This window comes from Odocoileus virginianus, chromosome 2 (genome assembly GCF_023699985.2).
Source record: "Odocoileus virginianus isolate 20LAN1187 ecotype Illinois chromosome 2, Ovbor_1.2, whole genome shotgun sequence".
Taxonomy (NCBI): domain Eukaryota; kingdom Metazoa; phylum Chordata; class Mammalia; order Artiodactyla; family Cervidae; genus Odocoileus; species Odocoileus virginianus.
In genome coordinates, this window is record NC_069675.1 from 41,525,865 (window position 1) to 41,552,331 (window position 26,467).

A 26,467-nucleotide genomic window follows, 5' to 3' on the forward strand; every position below is an offset into this window, starting at 1 on the left:
AAATAAATATTCTATGTTTTGTTGTTTTTCCTAGACTGTTGAAATAAAACCTAAAATGAGCATTTCTAGTATTAAGCAAAACATATAATATCTAATCCCCTAGAAAGAACTCAAAAAACACTAAAAACTAATGGAAGTAATCTGAACTCAATTGTAGAATTACTCTTTCTTGGTTGTTTATTCTGTGTTATTTTCAGAATACACCAGTAAATTCTACCACTTGTATAGGAATTTGCCAGAGCTGAACTGACACTTTTTAAAATAGATGTATCACTTAACACAGGAAAATTCTACTGATAAAGAATTACAAGATTAGTATCTGACTTTGTGTTATATATTTATGATATATAGAAACAATGGAATTGGAAATGTTTAGTTGAATGGGGGGAGAAGGCAAGTACTCTTGCCTGGAAAACCCCATGGATGGAGGAGCCTGGTAGGCTGCAGTCCATGGGGTCGCTAAGAGTCGGACACGACTGGGCGACTTCACTTTCACTTTTCACTTTCATGCATTGTGGAAATGGCAACCCACTCCAGTATTCTTGCCTGGAGAATCCCAGGGACAGGGGAGCCTGGTGGGCTGCCATCTATGGCGTCGCCGAGAGTCGGACACGACTGAAGCGACTTAGCAGCAGCAGCAGCTGAATGGGATCTAACAGTTCTGGTCTATAGACAATCTGATTATAACAGTCCATTTCCTAAAGATCAAGTATGTGAAAATATAAAGACTATTAAAAATTGTTTTTGCTTTGTGTGTATCTAGGATGTTTAAGGTGAGTTCTTTCTTGCCATTAGTTCTTTAAACTAGTAGCTCTCTCTTGCAGAAAGGGACATACAATAGTCAAGTAGTATTAAACTTGAGGCTTCATGTAAAATACCAGTTCAAGTTATCTAATATGTGCTAAAGTCTAAATTGGATGGAGGAATTTAATTAAGGGCTCTGATAGCAAACTTTAACTGTGTTCATTTAGCTGGCACCAAAAAAAAAAAAAAAAAAATAGAAGAAGACAGACTTCATGGGGGACTCCTACTGCAAAAGCAGGGAAAAAAGTTTTAGCTATCACTTTCTGGCTATGTGTTGAATGACATATAAGGACTTCTAATATTCAGTGATTAAAAGCCATAAGATTTTTACAATAAAGAATTTGCAATTCTGTTTTATTAGTTACTTTATGCTGTTTTTCATGTACAGAGGACACTGTGTTGTTAGGGGAGCACAAAGACTATTTTACAGTTAAGTTTGGGTGGATAATTTTATATTGGTAGTCTGAGAGGAAGTGCAGTTTAAAAAGACAGATAGTCTCTAACAGATTCTCCTCTCTAAAGTGTGGTTAAATACAAGAAAATAAGAGCCTTTCCTCACAACGTAAAGCTTAAAAAGCAAGAAGGAAGAAAAAACTTTTGTGTACTTTGTTATCGTTTCTTCACTGCAATCATTTTAGAAAGGCCTCTTTATTACCCTGTGCGGAACTTGGGAAACTTCTTTTATGCCTTCAGTATAAAGGCATATGCCTTGAACATACTCCCATTATAACACTTTTCATGTTATTACATTATATAATTTTAGCTTATATATCTGTTTCTCATCCAGACACTAATCTCACTAAGGGCAGGCACTGTCTTTTCATATCTCTATTTGGCATTTGTTTTAGTGTGTAGCACATAATAAAAACCCAATAAATATGTTGAAAGAATAAGTAATGAATGGTAGATTGCTGTGACCATTTACCTTTTGGTTGGCACACAAGCACTTAAAGTTAGCTTTTACTGTATTATATCTATACATTTTACGTAACAGAAATTAAATGAATTATCACTAAACTTTGTTTTTCTTCCTTAAATGAGACATAGCTCTTAAAATTGTTAATCTGTGTACTGTATGTTTTTGCCCCATTAATCACTTTTTAAATTTTAGTAATATTTAGCAATAATTAGAATTTTTTTTTTTATTTAGCAATAATTAGAATTTTAGAAAAGTCACATCTCTAGAGCTAGTAGGTGTTATAATTGATTTAAAAATTTTAATCCCTACTTTCAGAAGAAATCATGATATCTTTTTGATAAAAATAAAATTCTTACTGCATATGCACTGCTCCTAAGATTAAGGAGTGACATTTATTTATAAAGATAGCTTAAGGAGAATAATTGTTACCTTGTATTTATCCTTTTAGAGAAATTTTAAACTAGTTTAAGAGAAATTTAAGAGAATTTGATTAGTCTCATGCTTACTTTTGTTAGATTTCCAACTATCATTTTTCACATTGCAGAATTTTTTAATAAGGCCTTTTGTATTATGGTATGTATGTATTAAAAAGCCTACAGTAAACATTATCTAAGTGGAGGAAATGGAAGCATTCACTCTGAATCTAGGAATGAGAAAAGGATGTGTACTCTTGCCGCTTCTATTCAGCACTGTAGTGGAGATTGTAACCAGTGCACAGAGATCCAGTCAAAACTGAGGAAATAAAACCAGTTATTGGAAGCTATTATTTACAGTGAGAATGCAAAAGGATGTAGAAATTAGTAATATGTTTATTAATAAAAGGGTGAATGCATGTAAAATTAACATAACAAAAGTCAGTTGCATTTCCGTAGAACAGAAGCAAATAATTAAAGGAAATATTCTTGAAAAATATAAAATACCTAGCAACAGATCTAAGAAATCATGATCAAGATTTCTTTAAAGAAAATTTCAAAGTTTTATTATGAGATAATTGTTGTTTTGTTGTTTAGCTACTAAGTCATGTCCAATTCTTTTTGTGACCCCGTGGACTGTAGCCTGCCAGGCTCCTCTGTCCATGGGATTTCCCAGGCAAAAATACTGAAGCGGGTTGCCATTTCCTTCTCTGAAGGATCTTCCCAACTCAGGGATCAAGCCCACATCTTCTGCATTGGCAGATGGTTTCTTTACCACTGAGTCACTAGGGAAGCCCATTATGAGAACACCTAGATAGATGGAGAGGTATATCATGTTCTTTATTATCAATATTGTAAGATAGTATTTTTTCCCAAATTGATATATAGGTTCAGTGAAATTCCAAACTCCCAACAAAAATTTTCAATAAATATGATAATATGATTCTGAACAGGAAAAGGAGGATAATTTATAGAAGAGAAACAGCAATGAGAAACTGACCTTATCAGCTATTAGGACTTATTATGAAGAAATAGTTATGAGATACTGGGGTTTATTTTGAAGAAGTACTAATTAAGTAGTATTGTGGTAACAGTAGATTAAATGACCAGTAGAGTAAAACTGAGAGCCCAGAAACAGACTTAGGAAAGTATGAAACTTTAGCAAATGACAGTGGTAGCATGTCAGATCAAGAGAAAGGGAGGAAATATTGATGCCTGATAAATGAAGCTGGGGAAAGTTGTATTCATCAGCTTTCAAATGCCTTAGACTTCAGTGTAGATCAATACTTTAAGGATTCTTAGTATAAAAGTAAAACTCTAAATATATATATACATTTATATATATAAGCCTCTTAGTATAAAATGTTGGTAGATAGATTTTAGTCCTTGGTTTCTATAGAAAGATAAGACATGAAGTGTTTGCTATAAAACAGTTGATAATTTGAAGACATTTAAAATTTCAGTTTATTGTGTTTTTCGGTTCTATTGAATTTTGCTTGGTTCCTTTTCTAATAGTTTCAAGTACTCTGCTGAACTCTCAGTATTATCTTTAGCTTCTGAAATGTATTAAATATAGTTATTTTAAATCATGTGTTTGAAAACTTAATTATTTGGAATGTTTGTGGTTTGTTTCTATATGTTGTTTTTCTTAAAAAAAAATTACTTTGTCTCTTACGCCAGGACTTCCCTGGTGGTTCAGAGGTAAAGAATCCACCTGCAGTGCAGGAGACCTGGGTTCAGTCCCTGAGTTTGGGAGATCCCCTGGAGAAGGGAATGGCTACCCACTCCAGTATTGTTGCTTGGAGAATCCCACGAACGGAGGAGCCTGGCAGGCTACAGTCCACGGGATCAAAAAGAATCAGACATGACTGAGCAACTTACACTTTCACTTCTTTCTTATGCCTGCTTATTTAAAACAGAGTACAGTATTCTGGCCTTGAGAATTCCATGGACTGTATAGTCCATGGGGTCACAAAAAATCAGACACAACTAAGCAACTTTCACTTTCACCAGTCACCTTATATGCAGAGTTTTGAGGTCTAGGATGTAATCTCCCTTCAGAAGGCTTTCTTGTGGTAGGTGGCTAGTCACACTAGAAGTCTGAGATCATCTAAAATTAGTGAATGATTTAGGTTATTTGAAGCTGGGCTTTTATCCCTGTGAGGTCTGGTATCTTTCCATTCAGTTCACTCTTACTCTGGGTTTAGCTTCTCAAGAGCCCCAGCCAAAGCACTGGGCATTTATCAGATTCTCTATCTTTGGCAGACCCTGCACTCCTTTATTTTTCATCTATGGTCTTTTGAAAGCTCATCTCAATTTCTCATCCTTTTAGCTACCTCTAAATTGGCAAGATATATCTGGAAAACAAGAAGCCTCTTATCCTGAACTTAACTCTCTGGGTTTCTTTGATCCTGACTTATAATAAATATATCTTTATTCCCATTCCTGGTTTATTAACCAGTTTATTTTTCTTCCATGTACTATTTTAAAAGATTTTAAAGTTTTCTTGAGGTCTCATTTATATGATGTGGGATCCACCCAGATGTATATAACACCACCATAGTCAAGATGAGAAATATTTCTACTACCTCCACTATTACTACAAAATTTCTTTGTCTACTTCCCAGTCAGTTCCCTTTCTCCTCTCTGGCTCGAGTCAGCTATTTGCTTTCTTTTGTCATCAATTAATCTTTTCTAGAATTTTCATACAAATGAAAGCATGTGGTATATATTTTGTATCTGGTTCCTTTTGCTCATGTCACATTTTTGAGATACATACATATTTATGTATATATTCATAGTTCTTTTTTTATTACATAGCTGTCACAGTTAGTTTATCCATTCACATAGGTTTGTTTTTAAACTTGTCAGAGCACTTTTCTAATTTATTTTTGTGTGTATTGATTACTCATCTTAGGAATTGAGAAACATTATCTTAAACTGTAAATTTATAGTGTTTAAAAAAATTATTTTGATGAGGTGGATCTCTCATTGCCTACCTAATTGTGCCAACAGAGATTGCTGTGGCACAGGTGTTTGTATCATAATATTTGACCTTTTAGTTGTAAACATATGTTTTTGTAGCCTCTTTGGAATTGTAGGCTTAAGAATGCTGACAGTGGAATAATTTTTAATATCATGATAGCTACTGAGTATAGTTTAAATGAAAACAGTCAAAAAATACATTGTCATTTTTGTTATTGCTAACTGTGAGAATAAAGAATTTGGGTTTTAACTGTTTTCAGATTTCATATTTCAAGTTTCAATGCTTTTTGAAAAATAAAATTTTCATATTATTTAATATATGTATTTCATGCTTTTTATAAACATGGCTGTTAGTTATCGTTGATTGCTACACCTTATAGTATTCTTTGAAAAGACAGTTATATTTTCCTTTGGAACTAGACTTATTTTAAATAGCAGTTTAACAGACTGTCATTATATTTTGTCATAAAGCATGTTTAAAAAATTTTTTTTCAGAACTGTAAAATTTTCCTGCTATGGAATTTTTGTGGTTTTTTTTTTGTGAGGAGAGTTAAGTTTGCACATAAAATTTCTTAAGGAAACTAGCTGACTTAACTCATTTAGTATCCTCTTGGTATTTGATCCCTAAAATATTGATCTAAGTTTTAGTAAATATTCCTGTGCATGTCATTTTTATGCAACGCATATGTAAAATTTTGTAATAGGGTTCAGTTTTTTTAAGAGCATAGGCTCTGGAATCAGTGGCCTGAGTTTGAATTCTTCTCTGCCACTTCTTAGTTGTGAAACATTAGATATGTAATTTCATTTCTTTAAAATTAGTTCCTCGTCTGTAAAATGGAGTAATTCCTATGCAGATTTTGGAGATAATTTGCAGAGTCCTTAATGCATGACTGAACTAAATACATATTTGTTAAATTAATGAATGAATGCCTAGTTTCTGTTGTGTAAAACCTACAACCATTTTTTGTAAAAATTTGATTTATGCAACTTTGGGGTTCTGCTTTAAATACCAAATGACTGGGATAGTTACTTCCTGACCATGGTCATTACTTATGAATTATGGATAGTGAAATATATGATGAAAAGCATAAAAGGCTGGCTTGAGATTGTGTACCATTGTATTTTTGTTAGTACAGATTTGGATGCTACTAAAGGTTATTGGCTGTATTGGGCAGGGAGGAGGACTTAACCCGGCTTTAGTTCTATGTGACTATTCTATATTCTTATTTTTTAAAAAATGTACTATTCAGTCCCTGAACAACAGCTGCTTGATATTGAAGACTGTGACCTCAACGTGGTGAGATTATGTTTTCAAGTTTTCCTCCCTGATGAGCATGGTAATTTGGCAACTGCTCTACCTCCTGTTGTCTCCAACCCAATTTATGACAACCGTAAGTAATTTGTTTTTCTTGTATTTGTAGCCTTGACTTTTTGTTTTATTATTTATTTGGCCACGCTGGGTCTTTGTTGCTGTACGGGCTTTTCTCTAGTTGGAGAGAGCAGGGGCTAATTCTTTGAGGTGCACAGGCTTCTCATGTGGTGACTTCTCTTGTTGTGGAGCACAGGCTCTAGGGCACTGGCTCAGTAGTTGCAGCACTTGGGCTCAGTAGTTGTGATGCACAGACGTAGTTGCCCTGCGTCATGTGGAATCTTCCCAGCCTAGGATCGGACCCATGTCTCCTGAATTGGCAGGCAGATTCCTAACCATTGGACCACCAGGGAAGTCCCAATGTTAGCTTTAAAAAAATTTTTTAAGTATTTTGGCAATTTAAAAAAACGAGTATGCTCATTATGGTAAAATTCAAACAGTATGGAGTAGATGTTATCTATCTGAAGTAGATAATAAGCAGAGTAAACCTCCTATAATCTCATTCTAGAAAGATATTTCATCAGTTTCTTCTTAATATATATACAACAAATACGTCATCTCATCATCATCATCATTCACACCATTTATTTTTGGCAACTTTTTGAAAAATCATCACTGATTTTTTTTTTTTAACTGTTTTTTTTCCTCTTAGAAACATATCTTGAACCTCTTTCCCTTTCAGGTACCTTATTCTTTTCATTAGCTGCATATGATATAACTGTATCATAATTTTATAAATCATTAGCCTGTTACAAGGCATTTGGTTTGTTTCCCTCTCAATTTTTTTCTTTTCCCTTTAACAAATTGTACTGCAATAAATATATCCTGTAGGTGCCTATCTTGTGCAGATGTCCCTAGCATAAATTTGTAGAAGTAGAAATGTTGGCAAATGGTAGATTAAAGGATCTGGATATTTATAGTTTTAAAGATTATGAAATTGCCCTCAAATATTTCTGTGTATGTATACTCTTAACATATATGTGCACCAGTGATGTATGACTATACCAGTTCTACATGCAAAAAGGTAGTGGAACGTACAGTTATAAGGGTAAAGTAAATCAGACTGTCCTCATCATGGAGAGCTTTGAATACCAGGGAATTATTGGAATAATGTTGACCAGATAATAGGAAGGATGAAAACTGCATTGCCATAGGGTTATGGTTATGATTTTAAAAGTTTAATCTGATGAGAGTGTATGGGATGGATAGGAAAAATCACAGTTTACAAGCAGGGAGATTTAATTAGAAGACATGTTAATGTCTAGAATTGAAATCACAAAGCTCTAAATAAACCAGGGCAATGCCATTAAGAAAGGAAAGGGATAGATATGGAAGATTAAGGTATTGAGTGTCCTTTATTTGTTTATACACTAAAGTTTTTATTGCTATCTATCCTGTAAGTTGTTTTCCTAAAATTTTCCATCAAAGAGGAATAAAATGTATTACTAAGTTTCAGTTCAGTTCAGTCGCTCAGTTGTGTCAGGCTCTTTGTGACCCCATGGACAGCAGCATGCCAGGCCTCCCTGTCCATCAGCAGCTCCCAGAGTTTACCCAAACTCATGTCCATTGAGTCAATGATGCCATCTAAATACCTCATCCTCTGTTGTCCCCTTTTCCTCCCACTTTCAATCTTTCCGAGTATCAGGGTCTTTTTCAAGGAGTCAGTTCTTCACATCAGGTGGCCAAAGTATTGGAGTTTCAGCTTCAACATCAGTTCTTCCAATGAATATTCAGGACTGATTTCCTTTAGGATGAACTGGTTGGATCTCCTTGCAGTCCAAGGGACTCTCAAGAGTCTTCCCCAACACCACAGTTCAAAAGCATCAATTCTTCTGCGCTCAGCTTTCTTCATAGTCCAACTCTCACATCTATAGATGACTACTGGAAAAACCATAGTAATTTTGAGCATTACTTTGCTAGCGTGTGAGATGAGTGCAATTGTGCGGTAGTTTGAGCATTCTTTGGCATTGCCTTTCTTTGGGATTGGAATGAAAACTGACCTTTTCCAGTCCTGTGGCCACTGCTGAGTTTTCCAAATTTGCTGGCATATTGAGTGAAGCACTTTCACAGCATCATCTTTCAGGATTTGAAATAGTTCAACTGGAATTCCATCACCTCCACTAGCTTTGTTCGTAGTGATGCTTCCTAAGGCCCACTTGACTTCACATTCCAGGATGTCTGGCTCTAGTTGAGTGTGAGTGATCACACCATGGTGATTATCTGGGTCGTGAAGATCTTTTTTGTATAGTTCTTCTGTGTATTCTTGCCACCTCTTCTTTATATCTTCTGCTTCTGTTAGGTCCCTACCATTCCTGTCCTTTATTGAGCCCTCTTTGCATGAAATGTTCCCTTGGTAGCTCTGATTTTCTTGAAGAGATCTCTAGCCTTTCCCATTCTGTTGTTTTCCTCTATTTCTTTGCATTGATCACTGAGGAAGGCTTTCTTATCTCTCCTTTCTATTCTTTGGAACTCTGCATTCAAATGGGTATATCTTTCCTTTTCTCCTTTGCCTTTCACTTCTCTTCTTTTCACAGCTATTTGTAAGGCCTCCTCAGACAACCATTTTTGCCTTTTTGCATTTCTTTTTCTTGGGGATGGTCTTGATCCCTGCCTCCTATACAATTCATGAACCTCCATCCATAGTTCTTCAGGCACTCTATCAGATCTAATCCTTTGAATCTATTTCTCACTTCCACTGTATAATTGCAAGAGTTTGATTTAGGTCATACCTGAATGGTCTAGTAGTCTTCCCTACTTTCTTCATTTTAAGTTTGAATTTGGCAATAAGGAGTTCATGATCTGAGCCACAGTCAGCTCCTGGTCTCGTTTTTGCTGACTGTATAGAGCTTCTCCATCTTTGGCTGCAAAGAGTATAATCAATCAGATTTTGGTATTGATCATCTGGTGATGTCCATGTGTAGAGTCTTCTCTTGTGTTGTAGGAAGAGGATGTTTGCCATGACCAGTGTGTCCTCTTGGCAAAACTCTATTAGCCTTTGCCCTGCTTCATTCTGTACTCCAAGGCCAAATTTGCCTGTTATTCCAGGTATATCTTGACTTCCTGCTTTTGCATTTCAGTCCCATATAATGAAAAGGACATCTTTTTTGGGTGTTAGTTCTAGAAGGTCTTGTAGGTCTTCATAGAACCATGCAACTTCAGCTTCTCCAGCATTATTGTTGGGGCATAGACTTGGATTACTGTGATACTGAATGAATTGCCTTGGAAACAAATAGATCATTCTGTCATTTTGAGATTGCATCCAAGTACTGCATTTCAGACTCTCTTGTTGACTGTGATGGCTCCTCCATTTCTTCTTGCCCACAGTAGTAGATGTAATGGTCATCTGAGTTAAATTCACCCATTCTAGTCTATTTTAGTTTGCTGATTCATAAAATGTTGATGTTCACTCTTGCCATCTCCTGTTTGACAACTTCCAATTTGCCTTGATTCATGGGCCTAACATTCCAGGTTCCTATGCAGTATTGCTCTTTACAGTATCAGACTTTACTTCCATCACCAGTCACATCCACAACTGGGTGTTGTTTTTGCTGTGACTCCGTCTCGTCATTCTTTCTGGAGTTATTTCTCCACTGATTTCCAGTAGCATATTGGGCACCTGCTAATCTGGAGAGTTCATCTTTCAGTGTCCTGTCTTTTTGCCTTTTCATATTGTTCATGGGGTTCTCAAGGCAAGAATACTGAGGTGGTTTGCCATTCCCCTTCTCCAGTGGACCACGTTTTGTCAGAACTCTCCACCATGACCCATCCATCTTGGGTGGCCCTACATAGTGTGTCTCATAGTTTTATTGAGTTAGACAAGGCTGTGGGTGCAGCAGACCTGGGTGTGGCATAAACCCTCTTGGAGGAGCTTGCCATTAATCCCACCATGGAGCCGCCAGAACTTACACAGGACTGGGGATACAGAATCTTGAAGGGCACAAACAGAACCTTCTGTGCACCAGGACCCAGGAGAAAGGAGCAGTGACCCCACAAGAGACTGATCCAGACTTGCCCCTGAGTGTCCAGAAGTCTCTGGCGAAGGTGTGGGTTGGCAGTGGTGTGCTGTGGGGTTGGGGGCACTGAGTGTAGCAATGAGTTCATCAGACCTTTTGAAGGAGATCGCCATTATCTTCATTGCCTCCACCATAGTTTGGCCCCAAGTGAAAAACTGGGAGGGAACACAGCCCCACCCATCAAGGAAAATTGGATTGAAGATTTACTGAGCATGGCCCTGCCCATCGAGTTTCTCCCTCAGTCAGTCTCTTCCTCAGGAAGCTTCCATAAGCCTCTTATCCTTCTCTATCAGAGGGCAGACAGACTGAAAACCACAATCACAGAAAACTAACCAGTCTGATCACATGGACCACAGCCTTGTCTAACTCAATTACTAAGGCAGCAACCCATTAAAAAAAATCCTTTGTATTTAGGTGCTCCTAATACTGCAGAATTAAGGATTTGTCGTGTAAACAAGAACTGTGGAAGTGTCAAAGGAGGAGATGAAATATTTCTACTCTGTGACAAAGTTCAGAAAGGTATTCTTTGGTTTTTTTGTTTGTTTCATTGAATTCAGAATATATTTTAAATTGATTGGTACATTTTACTTTGTGTTCGAATTATTTGTTTTCGTATTCACTAGATGACATAGAAGTTCGGTTTGTGTTGAATGAGTGGGAAGCGAAAGGTGTCTTTTCACAAGCTGATGTACACCGTCAAGTAGCCATTGTTTTCAAGACTCCACCATACTGCAAAGCTATAACGGAACCGGTAACAGTAAAGATGCAGTTGCGGCGACCTTCTGATCAGGAAGTTAGTGAATCTATGGATTTTAGATACCTGCCAGATGAAAAGGGTATGACCTTTTGTGTTAATGTTTTATGTGTTTCTTAGTCCTGCTAAGAACATTTTCTTGTAAGATACATTAGAATATAATCATGTTATTTATTCACAATTTTCTTTTCCTTAAAGTTTTTTGTTGATTTTTGACTGATCTTTGTGCTCTTTGAATCTCTTTCTTAGGAAAGGTATCTGGAATAATTTCAACTTATCTAGACTGTTTATCAGAATTTGTTTTTTATTTGAGATTCTGTTTTGGTCCTTATTGTGCCTTCTTGATAGATGGCAAACTTGCCACTCAGAAAATGGTCTCCATCTTGGTCCTTATCTTCCCTTAACCCATTAATTGACACTGGTTAACCTGTAGGTGTTACAGTAAAATAAGATGAATATTATAAACTATTTTTTACTAAGAGAAAAAGGCATTTTATTACTGACTTGGGACATACTTTGTGACACTTAGAAATCCATGCTATGTACATTTATTTAAAGCATTTTCTATGTAGGAATAAAACATCTATATATGTGTTAAAGGAGAGGAAGCATACTCATTGATGATTCACACAGTTTCTCAATTTCTTTCTAACCAGACACATATGGAAACAAAGCAAAGAAACAAAAAACAACTCTGCTTTTCCAGAAACTGTGGCAGGATTGTGGTAAGAATATTTTGGTTTGATTGGTATTTAAGTAAATTTGGTTTTGGGTTTTTTTTTTTCCTTTATTCAGTTTTTCAAATTTTAACTGATGTACTGTTGTTTTTCAAATTACATTTAATAATGGAAAAAATTTATCACAGGAGTTAATTTTCCTGAAAGACCTAGACCTAGCTCCCTAGGACCAACTGGAGAAGGAAGATTCATCAAAAAAGGTATTTTATACCCTATAGAGTATTCCTTGTGATCAGAGAGACCAGTGTTTTGCACAGTATACTGGAATTCCATTCTTAGTAATGAAAACTGCGTCTTTGATTTATTCCATTCCTACATATTTTTTCATGCTATGAATATTGAATGAATTGATCTCACCTTCTGAAAGTCCTGTTGGCAACTGTGATTATGTTTTGGGATTTATTGTTTGAGAAATTACATTTCATTCCTATGGTGGTAATTGTACTAATTACATTGTGTGTCATGAAAGAAATGGTTTAGAAATGTTAATTGCCTATATTTACTTATAAAGTTTTACTAGAACACAGCTCATTTGATTGCATATTGTTTATGGCTCTTCTCTTGTACTATAGCTGCAGAGTTAAGAAGTTCCAATAGAGGCTGCATAGTCCATGAAGCCTTAAATATTTACTCTCTGGCTTTTTATGGGAAAAAAGTTGCCAATTTCTGGTTTAGATCATTATCCAGGGTTACTTAGAAGTCTTTTTTTTCTTTTTATGTTCTTAAATCAGTGCTTTTTCTTGGTTTAATATGTACAGCAGTCATATAATATGTAATTAAATATAGACTACTCCATTTTTTTCTGAAAATTTTATAGTACCTTAGCGTGAGTTATATCATAATATGGCTTAGAAATTTATGTAGATTTCTCAATCATCCTTAATGTTTCCTCCATCCCTCGATTTTCTCCTGAAAGAAGAGAATATGAAATGATTTTGAATATTTAGAGGCCCATTAAGTGAAATTCTGACATTTATCTTTCACATTTCAAAAGTACTTTTATAAGGCCTCAGAAGCTAGATTTCCACATTTAACTGAAATGAAATTTTCTATGCCAAAATAACTTACCAAATTATTTTATAGGCATTTGTAAAACAGTATTATGGAATTCAGCTTTGGATTTGTGTTAATAATTATAATCCTATTTAACGTTTTTATTTGAAGTGTTACATTTATTTCCTTGAAAATTTTTTTATGGTTGTTTATATAATTTTAATTTAGAATTTTGTTCATTTCAGTTTTGTAAAACTCCATTTCCTTCCCCACAGAACCAAACTTGTTTTCTCATGGTGCAGTTTTGCCAGAAACTTCCAGGCCTGTTTCAAGTCAAGCAGAATCCTACTATTCTTCCTCTGCATCCATCTCAAGTACATTGTCACATCCTGCTTCAGCCATACTACCAATGGGTACTCAGTCTTCTTCAGGCTGGTCATCAATCGCCCACCCCACCTCACGCTCAGTCAATACGAATTCACTGAGTGGTTTTTCAACAGGGACACTTTCCTCTAATTCACAAGTTATCCCACCATTCCTGGAAATGAGTGATCTGAATGCTTCTAGTGCTTGTATTTATAACAGTACTAATGACATAGGTAGAATGGAAGCATCATCCGTATCACCAGCTGACTTATATGGTATTTCTGATGCCAGCATGCTGCCTAACTGTCCTGTGAACATGATAACGCCCAGTAATGACAGCATGAGGGAGACCGATAATCCGAGACTCGTGAGCATGAATCTTGAAAATCCTTCTTGTAATTCAGTGTTAGACCCAAGAGACTTGAGACAGCTCCACCAGATGTCTTCTTCCAGTATGTCAACAGTCACCAGTTCTAGTACTGCTGCTTTTGTTGCACAGTCAGAGGCATTTGAGGGATCTGACTTTAATTGTGCAGATAACAGTATGATAAATGAGGCAGGACCATCAAACGGTACTAATGCAAACAGTCATAACTTTGGTCAAAATAGTCAGTATTCAGGTATTGGAGCTATGCAGAATGAACAATTGAGTGACTCATTTCCATTTGAATTTTTTCAAGTTAACTTGTAAGATATAAATGTTGAGAGAAAGAGAGAAGTCGCTTAGTCGTGTCCGACTCTGCGACCCCACGGGCTGTAGCCTACCAGGCTCCTCCGTCCATGGGATTTTCCAGGCAAGAGTATTGGAGTGGGTTGCCATTTCCTTCTCCAGGAGATCTTCCTGACCCAGGGATTGAACCCAGGTCTCCTGCATTGCAGGCATATAAATGGTGATTCAAGAATTAAATCCTTTTGAAGGTAACTATTTTGATGCTACCTTTATATATGCTACCTTTATATGCTATTTTGACGCTACCTTTATATATCAGTCAAATTTCCTTGACTGATACCATACCACATTCATAGACCCTTGGACCCTTGAACAACATAGGTTTGAACTGTGTGGGCAGGTCCCCTTATATGCAGATTTTCTTTACTATGTCACAGTTGGAGGTTGGTGAATTCATGGATATAGAACCATAGAAACAGAGGGCCAACTATACAGTTTTTTTTTTTAATTGGAATATAATTGCTTTACAATGTTGTGTTAGTCCAACTGTAGAGTTTTAAACACAAATTTTTCACTGTACTGTCAGTACAGTGTCAGTACCCCAACCCCCATGTTGTTCAAGGGTCAGCTGTACTTATAACTAGGTATGTAAGGGGTTCCTCCAACAGGCAGTTTTGGCTTGGGAGCTTCTTGTTTTGCTGAGACAGGCTTTTTTGAAATACAACAAATGCTCAGTGCTTGAAGCTGTAGCCAAAAGAGAGGGAGGAACTCATTTCCTAACTTCAGGAAGAGTTACAAAAAGTCTAGTATTCATTTACAGAAGACTTTTGCTTCAAAAGTAGATAAATCCGACAGACTGAACTCCTGGGCTATGATGCATTGTGGAGTCCTACATACAAAAAAAGTTTACATAAACCAATGTATGATAAATCTGACATATTAAATATTGAATAAAATCAATTTTTCCATTTAAAAAAAACAGCTAACTTTGGGTTGTTTTGGGTATGTAGAAGCAACCCATACATACTTTAGGTATGTAGAATACAAAGTTGGAAACAGTCATAAAAGAAAAATTCCAAAATAGAAATTTAAAAGAGCTTTACTGTTTCTTCTTTTGAAATATTTGTGGTAAGAATTCTGACCTAAAAAAAAAAAAGAATTTTGTCTTGAGAGTCCTGCCTCATTTCCCCAGGAGAGACTGAAGGAGAATATTAGAGCAAAAGTTCAGTTTTTTCATTTCAGTTTCATTTTTTTCTACTTCTTTTATAATGTATTAATGTAGTCTTAATTAAATGAATGAATGGATATTTGCTTTTAAGCAAATTAAAGGTAAAACCTGTAATGGCTATGCCATTGGAAAAATTAATTCCTTTATTTTTGGGGACCCCTAAAATAAACCCCAAGGTGACCCCTAGGGGGTTTTCTAGGATTTTTAGAGTTGCTAAGATTTACATGTAACTCAAACTTCCTTTAAAATGCTAAGTTGAGCAGAAGGCAGTAAGCTTTCAAGGTATGGGAGTTCTCTACATTTTGTACTGTTTAGATCCATACCTTTAAAATTGCTTGACTTTAGCTTTACAGTTGAGTTCAGTCACTCAGTTGTGTCCAACTCTTTGTGACCCCATGGACTGCAGCATGCCAGGCTTCCCTGTCCAACACCAACCTCTGGAACTTACTCAATGTCCATCGAGTCAGTGATGCCATCCAACTATCTCATCTTCTTGTCAGGCCTTTCTCCTCCTGCCTTCAATCTTCCCCAGTATCAGGGTCTTTTCTAATGAGTGAGTTCTTTGCATCAGGTAGCCAAAGTATTGGAGTTTCAGCTTCAGCATCAGTCCTTACAATGAACATTCAGGACTGATTTCCTTTAGGATTGACTGGGTTGGATCTCCTTGCAGTCCAAAGGACTCTCAAGAGTCTTCTCCAACACCACAGTTCAAAAGCATCAATTCTTTGGTGCTCAGCTTTCTTCATAGTCCACCTCTCACATCCATACATGACTATTGGAAAAACCATAGCTTTGACTAGACGGACCTTTGTTGGCAAAGTAATGTCTCTGCTTTTTAATATGCTGCCTAGGCCGATCATAACTTTCCTTCCAAGGAGCAAGTGTCTTTTAATTTCATGGCTGCAGTCACTATCTGCAGTGATTTTGAAGCCTAAGAAAATAAAGTCTGCCACTGTTTCCACTGTTTCCCCATCTATTTGCCATGAATTGATGGGACCAGATGCCATGATCTTAGTTTTCTGAATGTTGAGTGTTAAGCCATCTTTTTCACTCTCCTCTTTCACTTTCAAGAGGCTCTTTAGTTCCTCTTCACTTTCTGCCATAAGGGTGGTGTCATATGCATATCTAAGGTTATTGATACTTCTCCCAGCAATCTTGATTCCAGCTTATGCTTCATCCAGCCTGGCGTTTCACATGATGTACTCTGCATAGAAGTTAAATAAGCAGGGTGACAATATACAGCCTTGAGGTACTCCTTTTCCTATTTGGAACCTGTCTGTTGTTCCATGTCCAATTCTCACTGTTGCTCTTGACCTGCATACAGATTTCTCAAAAGGCAGGTCATGTGGTCTGGTATTCCCATCTCTTGAAGAATTTTCTATAGTTTGTGGTGATCTACACAGTCAAAGGCTTTGGCCTAGTCAATAAATCAGACATAGATGTTTTTCTGGAACTCTCTTGCTTTTTTTGATGATCCAGTGGATGTTGGCAATTTGATCTCTGGTTTCTCTGCCTTTTCTAAATCCAGCTTGAACATCTGGAAGTTCACGGTTCACGCCATACAACTGAAGCCTGGCTTGGAGAATTTTGAGCATTACTTTGCTAGCATGTGAGATGAGTGCAGTTATGCGGTAGTTTGAACATTTTTTGGCATTGCCTTTCTTTGGGATTGGAATGAAAACTGACCTTTTCCAGTCCTGTGGCCACTGCTGAGTTTTCTAAAATTACATCCATGTTTTAAGAGGAAGTTTCCTTAAACCTTTCCTCTTCTGTTTTGCATCCAAACTCACTGTGATCTCATCAAGTTTCATGCTGTCAACTTCCAAATTTTACCTCTAGCTTAGACCCACCCCTGAACTCCAGACTTGGAGAAAGAGAGAGAGAGCTTGTGTGTGTATGTAGAACAGCTGGTGTAACATGTCTACATAAAATTCTAATTAAAGCTCAAACTCAACACACCCAGAGCTGAGTTCTTAATCTTCTCTCCCAAACTTGCTTGTCCTTCCTCAATAAATGGCAATGCCATGTTTCTAGTTGCTCATATTCAAAACAATGGAGTCATCTTTGCTTCTTTCTTTTTATCTCCCATATCGAATCCACCAGCAAATATGATAGGCCCCACCTTTGAAATATATCCAAAGCTGACAACCTCTTTTGACCTTTGCTGTTAATATCCTGTTCCAGACCATATCTTCTCTTGCCTAGATTGAATTATCGCTTCCCCAAACTCTTTACATCTTTGTGCTCCTGCAAGTCTATTCTCTGTTGAGTACCCACAGCGATTCTTTTTAAAAGAAATGAAATCATAATCATTTGCTCAAAACTATCCAGTGGCTCCCCATCTCACTCAGAGTAGACACCAAAGTCCTTAAAATTAGCAGGCCCACACTCCCTTCCTCTCCTCACCTCACCCACTACCATTTTCCCCTTCTCATTCAACTCCAGGCTCTCTGGCTTCAGCACTCCTCTTCAAAAACACCAAGTATAGTTATAAGCAGCTAATGAATCTAAATGAGTAAATGGTGCTGAGTACTTTTTTTTTAAGCCACAGTTTCATTTTCTTAGTTAAAACAGGATTAAGTGGTGATTTTTTTTTTTTTTTTTAGCAACTTTAATTGTTAACAATGGGCTTCCCTGGTAGCTCAGTTGATAAAGAATCTGCCTGCAATGCAGGAGACCTGGATTCAATCCCTGGGTTGAGAAGATCCCTTGGCGAAGGGAACGGCTGCTCACTCCAGTATTCTGGCCTGGAGAATTCCATGGATTGTATAGTCCATGGGGTTGCAAAGAGTTGGCCACGACTGAGTGCCTTTCACTTTCACTTTCACTTAAGTATAACAACTGGAATTAAGTGTATTTTCTATTAATAAAAATGAATTTTGACCAAAAAACCTAAGTACACTCCTGCTGCAGATCCTTTGGCCTTGGTGTTCCCTCTGCCTTTAATGTTTTTCTCAGCTGTATATGTAGCTCACACCTTGCACCCTTCAGTCTCACTCAACTGTTACTTGATCAAGGCCTTCCTTAACTGTATATACCTTGGTACTCCATGTCTCCCCTCCTTTAAATTTGTCCATAACACTTATCATGATCTGACTCTTGTTTGTTTGTCTTTGTTTTCCTATACTAGAATATAAGCTTCATGAGGGCAAAGCTTTCTATTTTTGTTGAATCCTGCATTTGTAGAACCATGTCTGCTTCATATTAAACACTTAGTAATTATTGAGCATTCAGAGTATTACTAATAGAACTTTGGTTTTTGAAAGAAAGAATAGCTTTAATTATTAAATGTTTATGATTTTTATAGTTCATGTGACATTTCAGTCTGTTTCATGTGACATTCAGTTTATTATATCAGAATCATGTATATCAGAATCAATCATTCAGGTTGATGATTAATAACTACTTTGCTTTCAAAGCTATTTGCTTTCAAAACTATTTGAAAGCAAAGTAATTCCAGTGACAAAATGACTGTAGAATTTGGACAGTAATCTTAATTGTGATGCTAAGTAATTTATTAAAGACCTAGTTTATTTTACAACTAGACCCTGCCACAATTGTTGAGCATATTCCTAGCTAGAAACAATGTCTTTTCACTTATATAGGGGCTTTCCTGGTAGCTCAGCTGGTAAAGAATCTGCCTGCAATGCAGGAGACCCTGGTTCAATTCCTGGGTCAGGAAGATCCCCTGTAGAAGTGCATGGCAACCCACTTCAGTATTCTTGCCTGGAGAATCCCCATGGACAGAGGAGCCTAGTGGGCTACAGTCCATGGGGTCAAAAAAAGTAGGACACAACTGAGTGACTAAGCATAGCACAGTATCCAACCAAACCATAAATTTACTGGGATGATTAAAAACTAGTCAATTTTGTCAAAATGAGGAATGTGTGAATGTCATAAAAATTAAAATTCTGAGTTGAGTGATTCTAGGAAATGAGGGAGAACAAGATAAGACTGGGGGTCAGGACAGTTTGAGAAGCAATAAGATACCTAACTCACTAATATTTCTGAGTTATGATTTCAAAATGACATACTTTTATTATACAACTGTAAAAATCATAAGCATATAATATACTTTAGTAGAACTTACCAGAAAAAACCTGAAGGCATAATTTCTTTCCTGTTCAAAATATGAACCCAGGATATCTCCAGACAGTGGCTTATAGATGACGAACTTTTTTTAAAATACAGAATCCTATAATTTTGTATTAACTTGCATTTAACAGCTTAAACACTGTTAGGATATTTTAAATTAAACAACCAACTTGTTCTGCAGGTTTTTTCCTGTCTAAGTGGAAGTAAGTTCCTGCTAAATTTGTATTCAGAGTATTTCCAAAGGATTTTTAATTTTCAGGTGCTATTTATTGATCATAAATTTTATAATTTTAAAAAACTGGCAGCTTACTTCTTCTTTTTCTCTAAATGTGGTTATACTTTCATCTGTTCTTCTGTCACCCCACTTTCAGTTCTGAAGAAAAAAGGACCTCTTGCTTTGTAAGCTCTTCTTATATAGCAGATCCCTCCTTTTCTCTCCCATCTTGTTTCTGTATCCTCATGTAACATTTAGTGCTTTTCTTGTATAAACACAGTAGATGTTTTCTCTGTCTTAAAAGAGCAAGAATAGACACTTATCCCACTGCTGTCATGCTCCCTCCCTTCACGTCCAGCACTGTCCAGCTGTATGAAGTATGTTCAGCCTGTTTCCTCACTTCCTAGTCATTCTTTAGCCTGTCAGGCTTTCTCTTTTCTCCTCCTATTACTTAGGATATCCTGGGAAGTAACCAGATACCCTCCCTTGTCAAATCTAGTGTGTTCTTACCAGCCTTCACTTTGCTCGACCTATTCATAACCTGTCCTCTTGACCACTCCCTCCTAGGGTACTCTTCTCTGATGTTGACTTTTGTTCCAGGGTCTCGATCCCAGCGCTCGGTTGGTGCTACTTTTTCCCCTGGTTAAGCTCGTGAGTGCCCAGAAGAAAGCTTCAGCTTTCTCTCAAAAACTGGCTGCTCCTGTCACATTCTTGACTTTCATTAATGGCATTACCATGGACCCTGCCACTGAAGATATTTAATAGAAGCCTCAGAATCATTTTATTCTTTTTTCTTCTCACACTGAAAGAGTTATCAAGTCTTTTTGGATCTGCCTTCTAAAAAACTCTCTTCCATTTGTCCCTGCTTCACTTCTGCATTCTTAGTTTAGGCCTTCATTCTTCTTCCCTCACAAGAATCTTTTCCATGTTGCTCCAGTTAAAAAAGAATTCCCCATACTTCCAATCCAGTATATTACGTAGTTAGCATTCCTTGAGAAACAAACAAACAAAAACCTCTCTCAGGTCCCTAGGCCTCCGTGCCTTTAACATGTTGTCCGCTCTGCCTCTGCTCTTCACAACCACAGCAAATGGCCCTTGAGAGCTATGTGATGTTTGGTCTGCCTCCCTAGCTGAGGCACAGCTTTGCACATGTCCCCATTGCAGACCTCCTCGCACTGAATTATACACTTACAAAGTTTATCTCATTCACCTTTGGGACTCCATTGCTTAGCATAATCCCTAGTTGGTGCTAAATAAATGGTAGTATTGAGAGGGAAAGAATGAAATTGACATAGATGTGATTATAAAAAATGTGAACAAGTATATGATTTTTAAATCATATAAATGATTTAAATGATTATTTAATCTGGTAGGGAAAGCAGTGATTACCAGGCTTGTGAAATATTTTACTCTCTGCCTCCTATAGTATCAAGGGTATTGGGTAGAAATTTTACAGTTCTTAGGACTGTCTTGTATCTCTGAACTTACTCCTCTCTGCTCTGTGTGGCAGGTTTAATCTCACCTTTGGGGCATTCCCTTAGCACCGTCCCCTTGCACAGAAACTCCAGTATTCATGTAACCAATCACATTTTTGAATGTCCCATGTGCAAAGCACCATGTTAGGGGCTAGAAAGGGCATTAGAGGTGAATGAGACAACAGACTTGCTCTCAAAGATGTCAGGCTTTTTCTTTTGAGGGGTAACATACAGTAAAGTACATAAAGTAGGCTAACTTTAAATTTACAGCTTGATAAATTTTTACATATGTAAATAATCATTTCTACATCCCCAGAAGCTTCCTTCCTGCCCCTTGCCAGGAAGGAACCTCAAAACCACTATCTGATTTCTGTCATCAGAACCTACTCTCTAACTGGCCTTCAACACTGGTAGCTGGGCTTCCCTACTCAAAGCCTTAGTGAACAACAAATAGCTGGGTTATTTCTAACCTAATGCTTCAGAAAAATGAACTATGCTGTCCATGTTAAGAGAGACTTAAAATTGGTGACCCAGGGTGCCTAGTAGCCCCAAATAATTTCTTCTATCATAAATTGATTTATTGAGGGAGGGATTTAAAAAAATTACTGTGTGGTGTTAAATAAAAGAAATGGGAAGAGTAATTTGCAGTCAGGACATCTGGGTTTGAGTCTTCAGCTCTGCCACTTAGAAGTTATATAATATTTTGCAGATGGCACTTCCCATGGGCCTGTCTCTTCAGATATAAAACACACATGGTTCCCAGCCTACTTACCTCACAAGGTGTGTTGTATTAAGTAAAATAATGCATAAGAAGCACTGTAAACTGTATAGTACAAATCAGATATCGTTAGTAGACCAACATATGCATATACCCTGTGGCCCTGATAATCTCCAATCCAGACATTTCTTCCAGTTCAGAGTGACAAATCACTGTGGGTTAGATTCTTTAGTAAGAACCCTGAGATGACCTTCTCTTTAGAGTGGCTAGCTATTGCCCAGGCCAGGTCTGGAGGACTTTCATTTGGCCATATCCTTTCCAGAACATTTCCTATTGTATACTGAAAATAAGGTCAATTAATGACTTCCAGTTCTCAAATTCTGACTCTTAATTTCTTTGCCAAAATTGACTACAAGTTGTGAGTATTATGACTGTATTCCTAAAAAGGAGTCTCATCTTAGTTAATGAAGTGGCCACTGAAAGATATCTGATCTGTTTTGCTTCCGGAGATGGAGTATATGCTTTTTGCATTGCATGTAACAGAAAATTTCATGCTTTTTACATTATAAGCCCAGATGTGGACAGTGAATCAGAGATAAATATATGAGTTGTCTTGTCCAGTTTTATGCCTTTGTCTAAGATTCAGTCAAATTAATATTTTAACTAATACATCTTAGCAGAGTTTAAAGTACAAACTTAACATCAGTGAGTAAAGTCAAATCTCAATAGTAATCATGTCCCCACTACCTTCACTAATAAAACACAGGTACAAAACAATTATTTCTTATAAATATTTTTTCTATTCTAAATGTCTATAGTTTTAGAAGAAAAATAAAACACCTGCTAGTAATTATATATTTAAAGGGAGTAGCATTTATACTCTTCATTACATGTCTTATTTCTACAACTTCAGTTTACTATTGGACTTCAGAAATTTAAAGAATAACCAAAAAATCATTAAACACCTATGTGTGAACAGTAATAAGCAGTAATTAGTGCAAAATGTTGGTGCTTCAGTAAATCAAGTTCTCAGGAATATGGGCAGGTCAATAAAATACAAATTTTTGTTAAAGGTAGCAAACATTCATCTTGCTTATTTTCTTAAACTTTAATCAAACATTATAGCTTTGCATAAAATGTAGTGAAAAATAAGTTGGAGTGTTTGAGGATCTATTTCTGAAATTTAGTCTCAGGAGACTTTGTTGGTGACACACTTGATTTTATTGGGTAATTAGATAAAAATACTGATCACTGATCCCTGGATTTCGACCATCCCCTGGAGAAGGAGATAGCAACCCACTCCAGTATTCGTGCTTGGAGAATTCCATGGACAGAGGAGCCTGGCAGGTACAGTCCATGGGGTAGCAAAGAGTCAGACACAGCTGAGCTCGTGGTGCACACTTCAGACAACTTTAAGATGAGACAGAAAGGAAACCACCAAGTTTTGGGGGTAATGGGCATTCTTAAATGCATGGCTCAAACCAGATGAATCCTTTTCTAGATGACTTCTATTTTTTTAGGTGTTCTAAATATTTGTATATGCTTCTTAATGACTAATGAATTTGGAAGCACTGAAAAAATGATTTTTAAAAGTTCTCAGTGTTTAATTATTTAATGTTAAGTTTGATACTTAAAAGCTGAAATCATTTTTAAAATGTCAAAATGTCTTTTGTACAGAATATTTTATTACCTTTGTAATATCTTGTATACAGTGATTTTTTTTTCTTGATAATAAATGGAAAAAATTCTAAAGCCGTTACAAAAATTTGCTATCTGACTTTTAAAACATTTGAAATTTTCTTATATTTATAGCATACGCCTTACAGAAGAAGGCAGTTTTGGTTGCTTAGAAACATTAGACATTTTTATGGAATGCTATAGCTGAATATATTTGCATATGTAACTGTCCTTTAAAATGATAATTCTGTGTAGTACCAAAATGCCTTCTTAAAAGATTTTCATTTTCTGCCTTTCTGCCTTATTTGCTTCCCTATGTCTCTCCCTTCTTCAGCAATTCAGAACAAAAATCATTTGCTTATTCTGCGCAAGGTAAGAGTTACATCTGCCACAGGGAGAAAGGTGCCGGCCCAGTGTGGGATTACAGTGTGGAGCCTAGGAACATTTGAGGGGAGGAGGGAGGGGGATCTCAGCGATCTTGTATAAGGGTGTGGCAATAGAAGATTGGTTATTTATTAAGGGGAATGATCTATTAAGTAAAATGTTAAGGCTAATGGGAGCCAGATTTCTGTCAGAAGGGAACTGCAAATAAGGAAAGGGAGAAAACTAGAAGAAGGTTGGAACTGGAAGTACTGGTATAAGCTCATAGTATGTGTAGGTAAATATATAGGTGTATGTGCACACATGCACGCCATGAGAGGGCTTTGGGAGCAGCAATGCCACAGTAGCAATGGGCACATCTTTTTTCCATCATTTTCCATGAAAAGGAACCAGTTCTTCTTAGAGAAATGGCCATTTCAGGGCTGCAGATGAAATACAAGATAAGCCTGGAATGTCTTTGTATTAGAAAGTAAGAACATGCTTTAGGAATGATGGGGATATGTCAGAAGGACAAAGGAGCCAGCTTGAAGGGGTATCCACTAGCCAAGTCAACACTTAGAAATAAAAATAAATGCCAGTAAAAAATTATAAACCATCAAATAAAATAGGAAGCCATGAATCCCCAAGAAGGATGTGGATTCAGTGTAATCACCAACCAGTAAATGTAAAGGAATGATGGAATTAGAAAATCATTTAACAATCATTGTGATTGGTTCAGGTGAAAGTCTTCAATAAATGCTAAAACTAGTGAATGAAAAGTTTGATGGTCTCCCTACAAGATACTTATTAAAGAAAAAAAAAAGGGTTAACTAAAAATTGGAGGAGCTTGGCACACATCATCTTCATTAACTGATCAAAGCCCAGTCACCAGTAACTGCAGGTATCAAATCATGTGACATCTGAGAGGATATAAGACGGTAATCTCCCATTTGTGGGTATTCTTGCTAGAAAGGTGCAAGCTAAACCTAATTATAAGGGAGAAACTAGAAGAAGGTTGGAGTTGGAAGTATTGGTATAAACTCAGTTTTCAGTGTAAGTTTTCAGTTTCTTTCAGGCAAGCCCAAATGAGGAATAGTCAACAAAATAGCCTGAAATCCTCAAAAACATTAAAGTAATGAAAATCAAGGAAAGGCGGGAGGGGGGATTGGGAAGGGGAATACATGTAAATCCATGACTGATTCATGTCAATGTATGGCAAAAACCACTACAATATTGTAAAGTAATTAGCCTCCAACTAATAAAAATAAATGGGGGGGGGGGAGTAAAACTCTAAAAAAAATAAAAAATAAAAAGATAAATGTGATACAAAGGGAAAAAAAATCAAGGAAAGACAAATTGTATCAGGTTGGTGAAGATGAAAGAAACTTAATTAAATGCAGAGTGTCATTCCTGACTATGAAGGACATAGTTGGAACAACTGGTGAAACTTGAGCCAGGTGGGTGAATTAATTTATAGTAGTATTAGTGGGACTTCTCTGGTGGTCCAGGGGCTAAGACTCCTATGCTCCCAAAGCAGAGACCTGGGTTCAATCCCTGGTCAGGGAACTAGATTCCATACACCGCAACTAAAAGTTTGCATGCCACAACTAAAGATCCCACATCTTGGAATTATAGATCTCACGTGTGGCAACCAAAAAGATACTGCATGCTGCAACTAAGACCCAGTGCAGGCAAATAAATAAATATATAAATAATAAAAGTTAAAAAAATAGTAATATTAGTGTTAATTTCCTGATTTTGATAGTTACATTGTGATGAAATAGAAGAATGTCCTTATTTGTTAGAATTTGTCCTTATTTGTAGGAATTACACACCTAGTGTATTTGAGGTGGTATATTTCAGGAAAAAACAGTCTTTGTACTTTTCTTACAAGTTTGAAATTATTTCAAAATGAAAAAATTGAAAAATGTTATAAAATGTATTTTCTCTATAATAATAAAGGCTATCATTTAAAAAAATCAACTCAGGAAAGCTTAATCAAAGTTCATTTTCTTATATGGAGTTAAAAATCAAAGAACAGAACCCCATAAGAAAAGATCTATTTAAATAAGATGCTTTTTACAGAAACAGAAATTTAACTTCTAAATTGATTTCACATGATGTGTAAATGAAACCACTTATCTTACTTGGGAAATTTTTCATTTAATCAATTTTTTTTTTCACTTTTCTAGCTATTCAGTTTTTCTTAAAGGGAACAAGACTGTATTTGGGACAAAGAGATACTTAAAGTACAAAGTGCCCTTTCTCTTCAGTGTTACTAAAAAAACAAAAAAGAAACATTTAAACAAGTTATAGTAGATCACAAAGCTAATTTTAAAATATTTTTACATAGGCAAAAAACTATATTGCACTCTTATTACTTAATGTTTTCAGTTCTAATTAAACAAAGACCTACATTAATTTTCAACAACCTGTCTCATGAATAGTTGGAATAAGTATATACAGCTGTTTCCTCTTGAAATTTTATATAATCCCAGGATAGTAAGTATAAGAAGTCTTCTAATAATTGCTAAGGAGATTCTTAATTCTTCCATTTGCAGATCTACTAAATTCAAAGCTGAGTCAAGAAGAAACCTACAAGAGACTATTTATCAAATTATTTAAATCTCTCTTGTAGCAAAATTTCCGTAGAAATTGAGAAACATTCACACAAAAG

At 36.3% G+C, this 26,467-nt stretch overlaps 1 protein-coding gene across 1 annotated transcript in view; it reads left to right on the forward strand.

Annotated features, from left to right (window-relative positions):
* The window catches only part of REL (REL proto-oncogene, NF-kB subunit), a 45,988-nt gene extending 22,265 nt beyond the window's left edge, over positions 1-23,723 (forward strand). The window contains exons 5-10 of the mRNA XM_020909059.2: positions 6,372-6,512; positions 10,918-11,022; positions 11,127-11,339; positions 11,914-11,982; positions 12,123-12,194; positions 13,263-23,723. Of these exons, the coding sequence (XP_020764718.2) occupies positions 6,372-6,512; positions 10,918-11,022; positions 11,127-11,339; positions 11,914-11,982; positions 12,123-12,194; positions 13,263-14,044 (1,382 nt within the window). The 3' untranslated portion in view covers positions 14,045-23,723. The remainder of the gene's footprint in view (positions 1-6,371; positions 6,513-10,917; positions 11,023-11,126; positions 11,340-11,913; positions 11,983-12,122; positions 12,195-13,262) is intronic.
* The last annotated feature ends 2,744 nt before the right edge of the window (positions 23,724-26,467 follow it).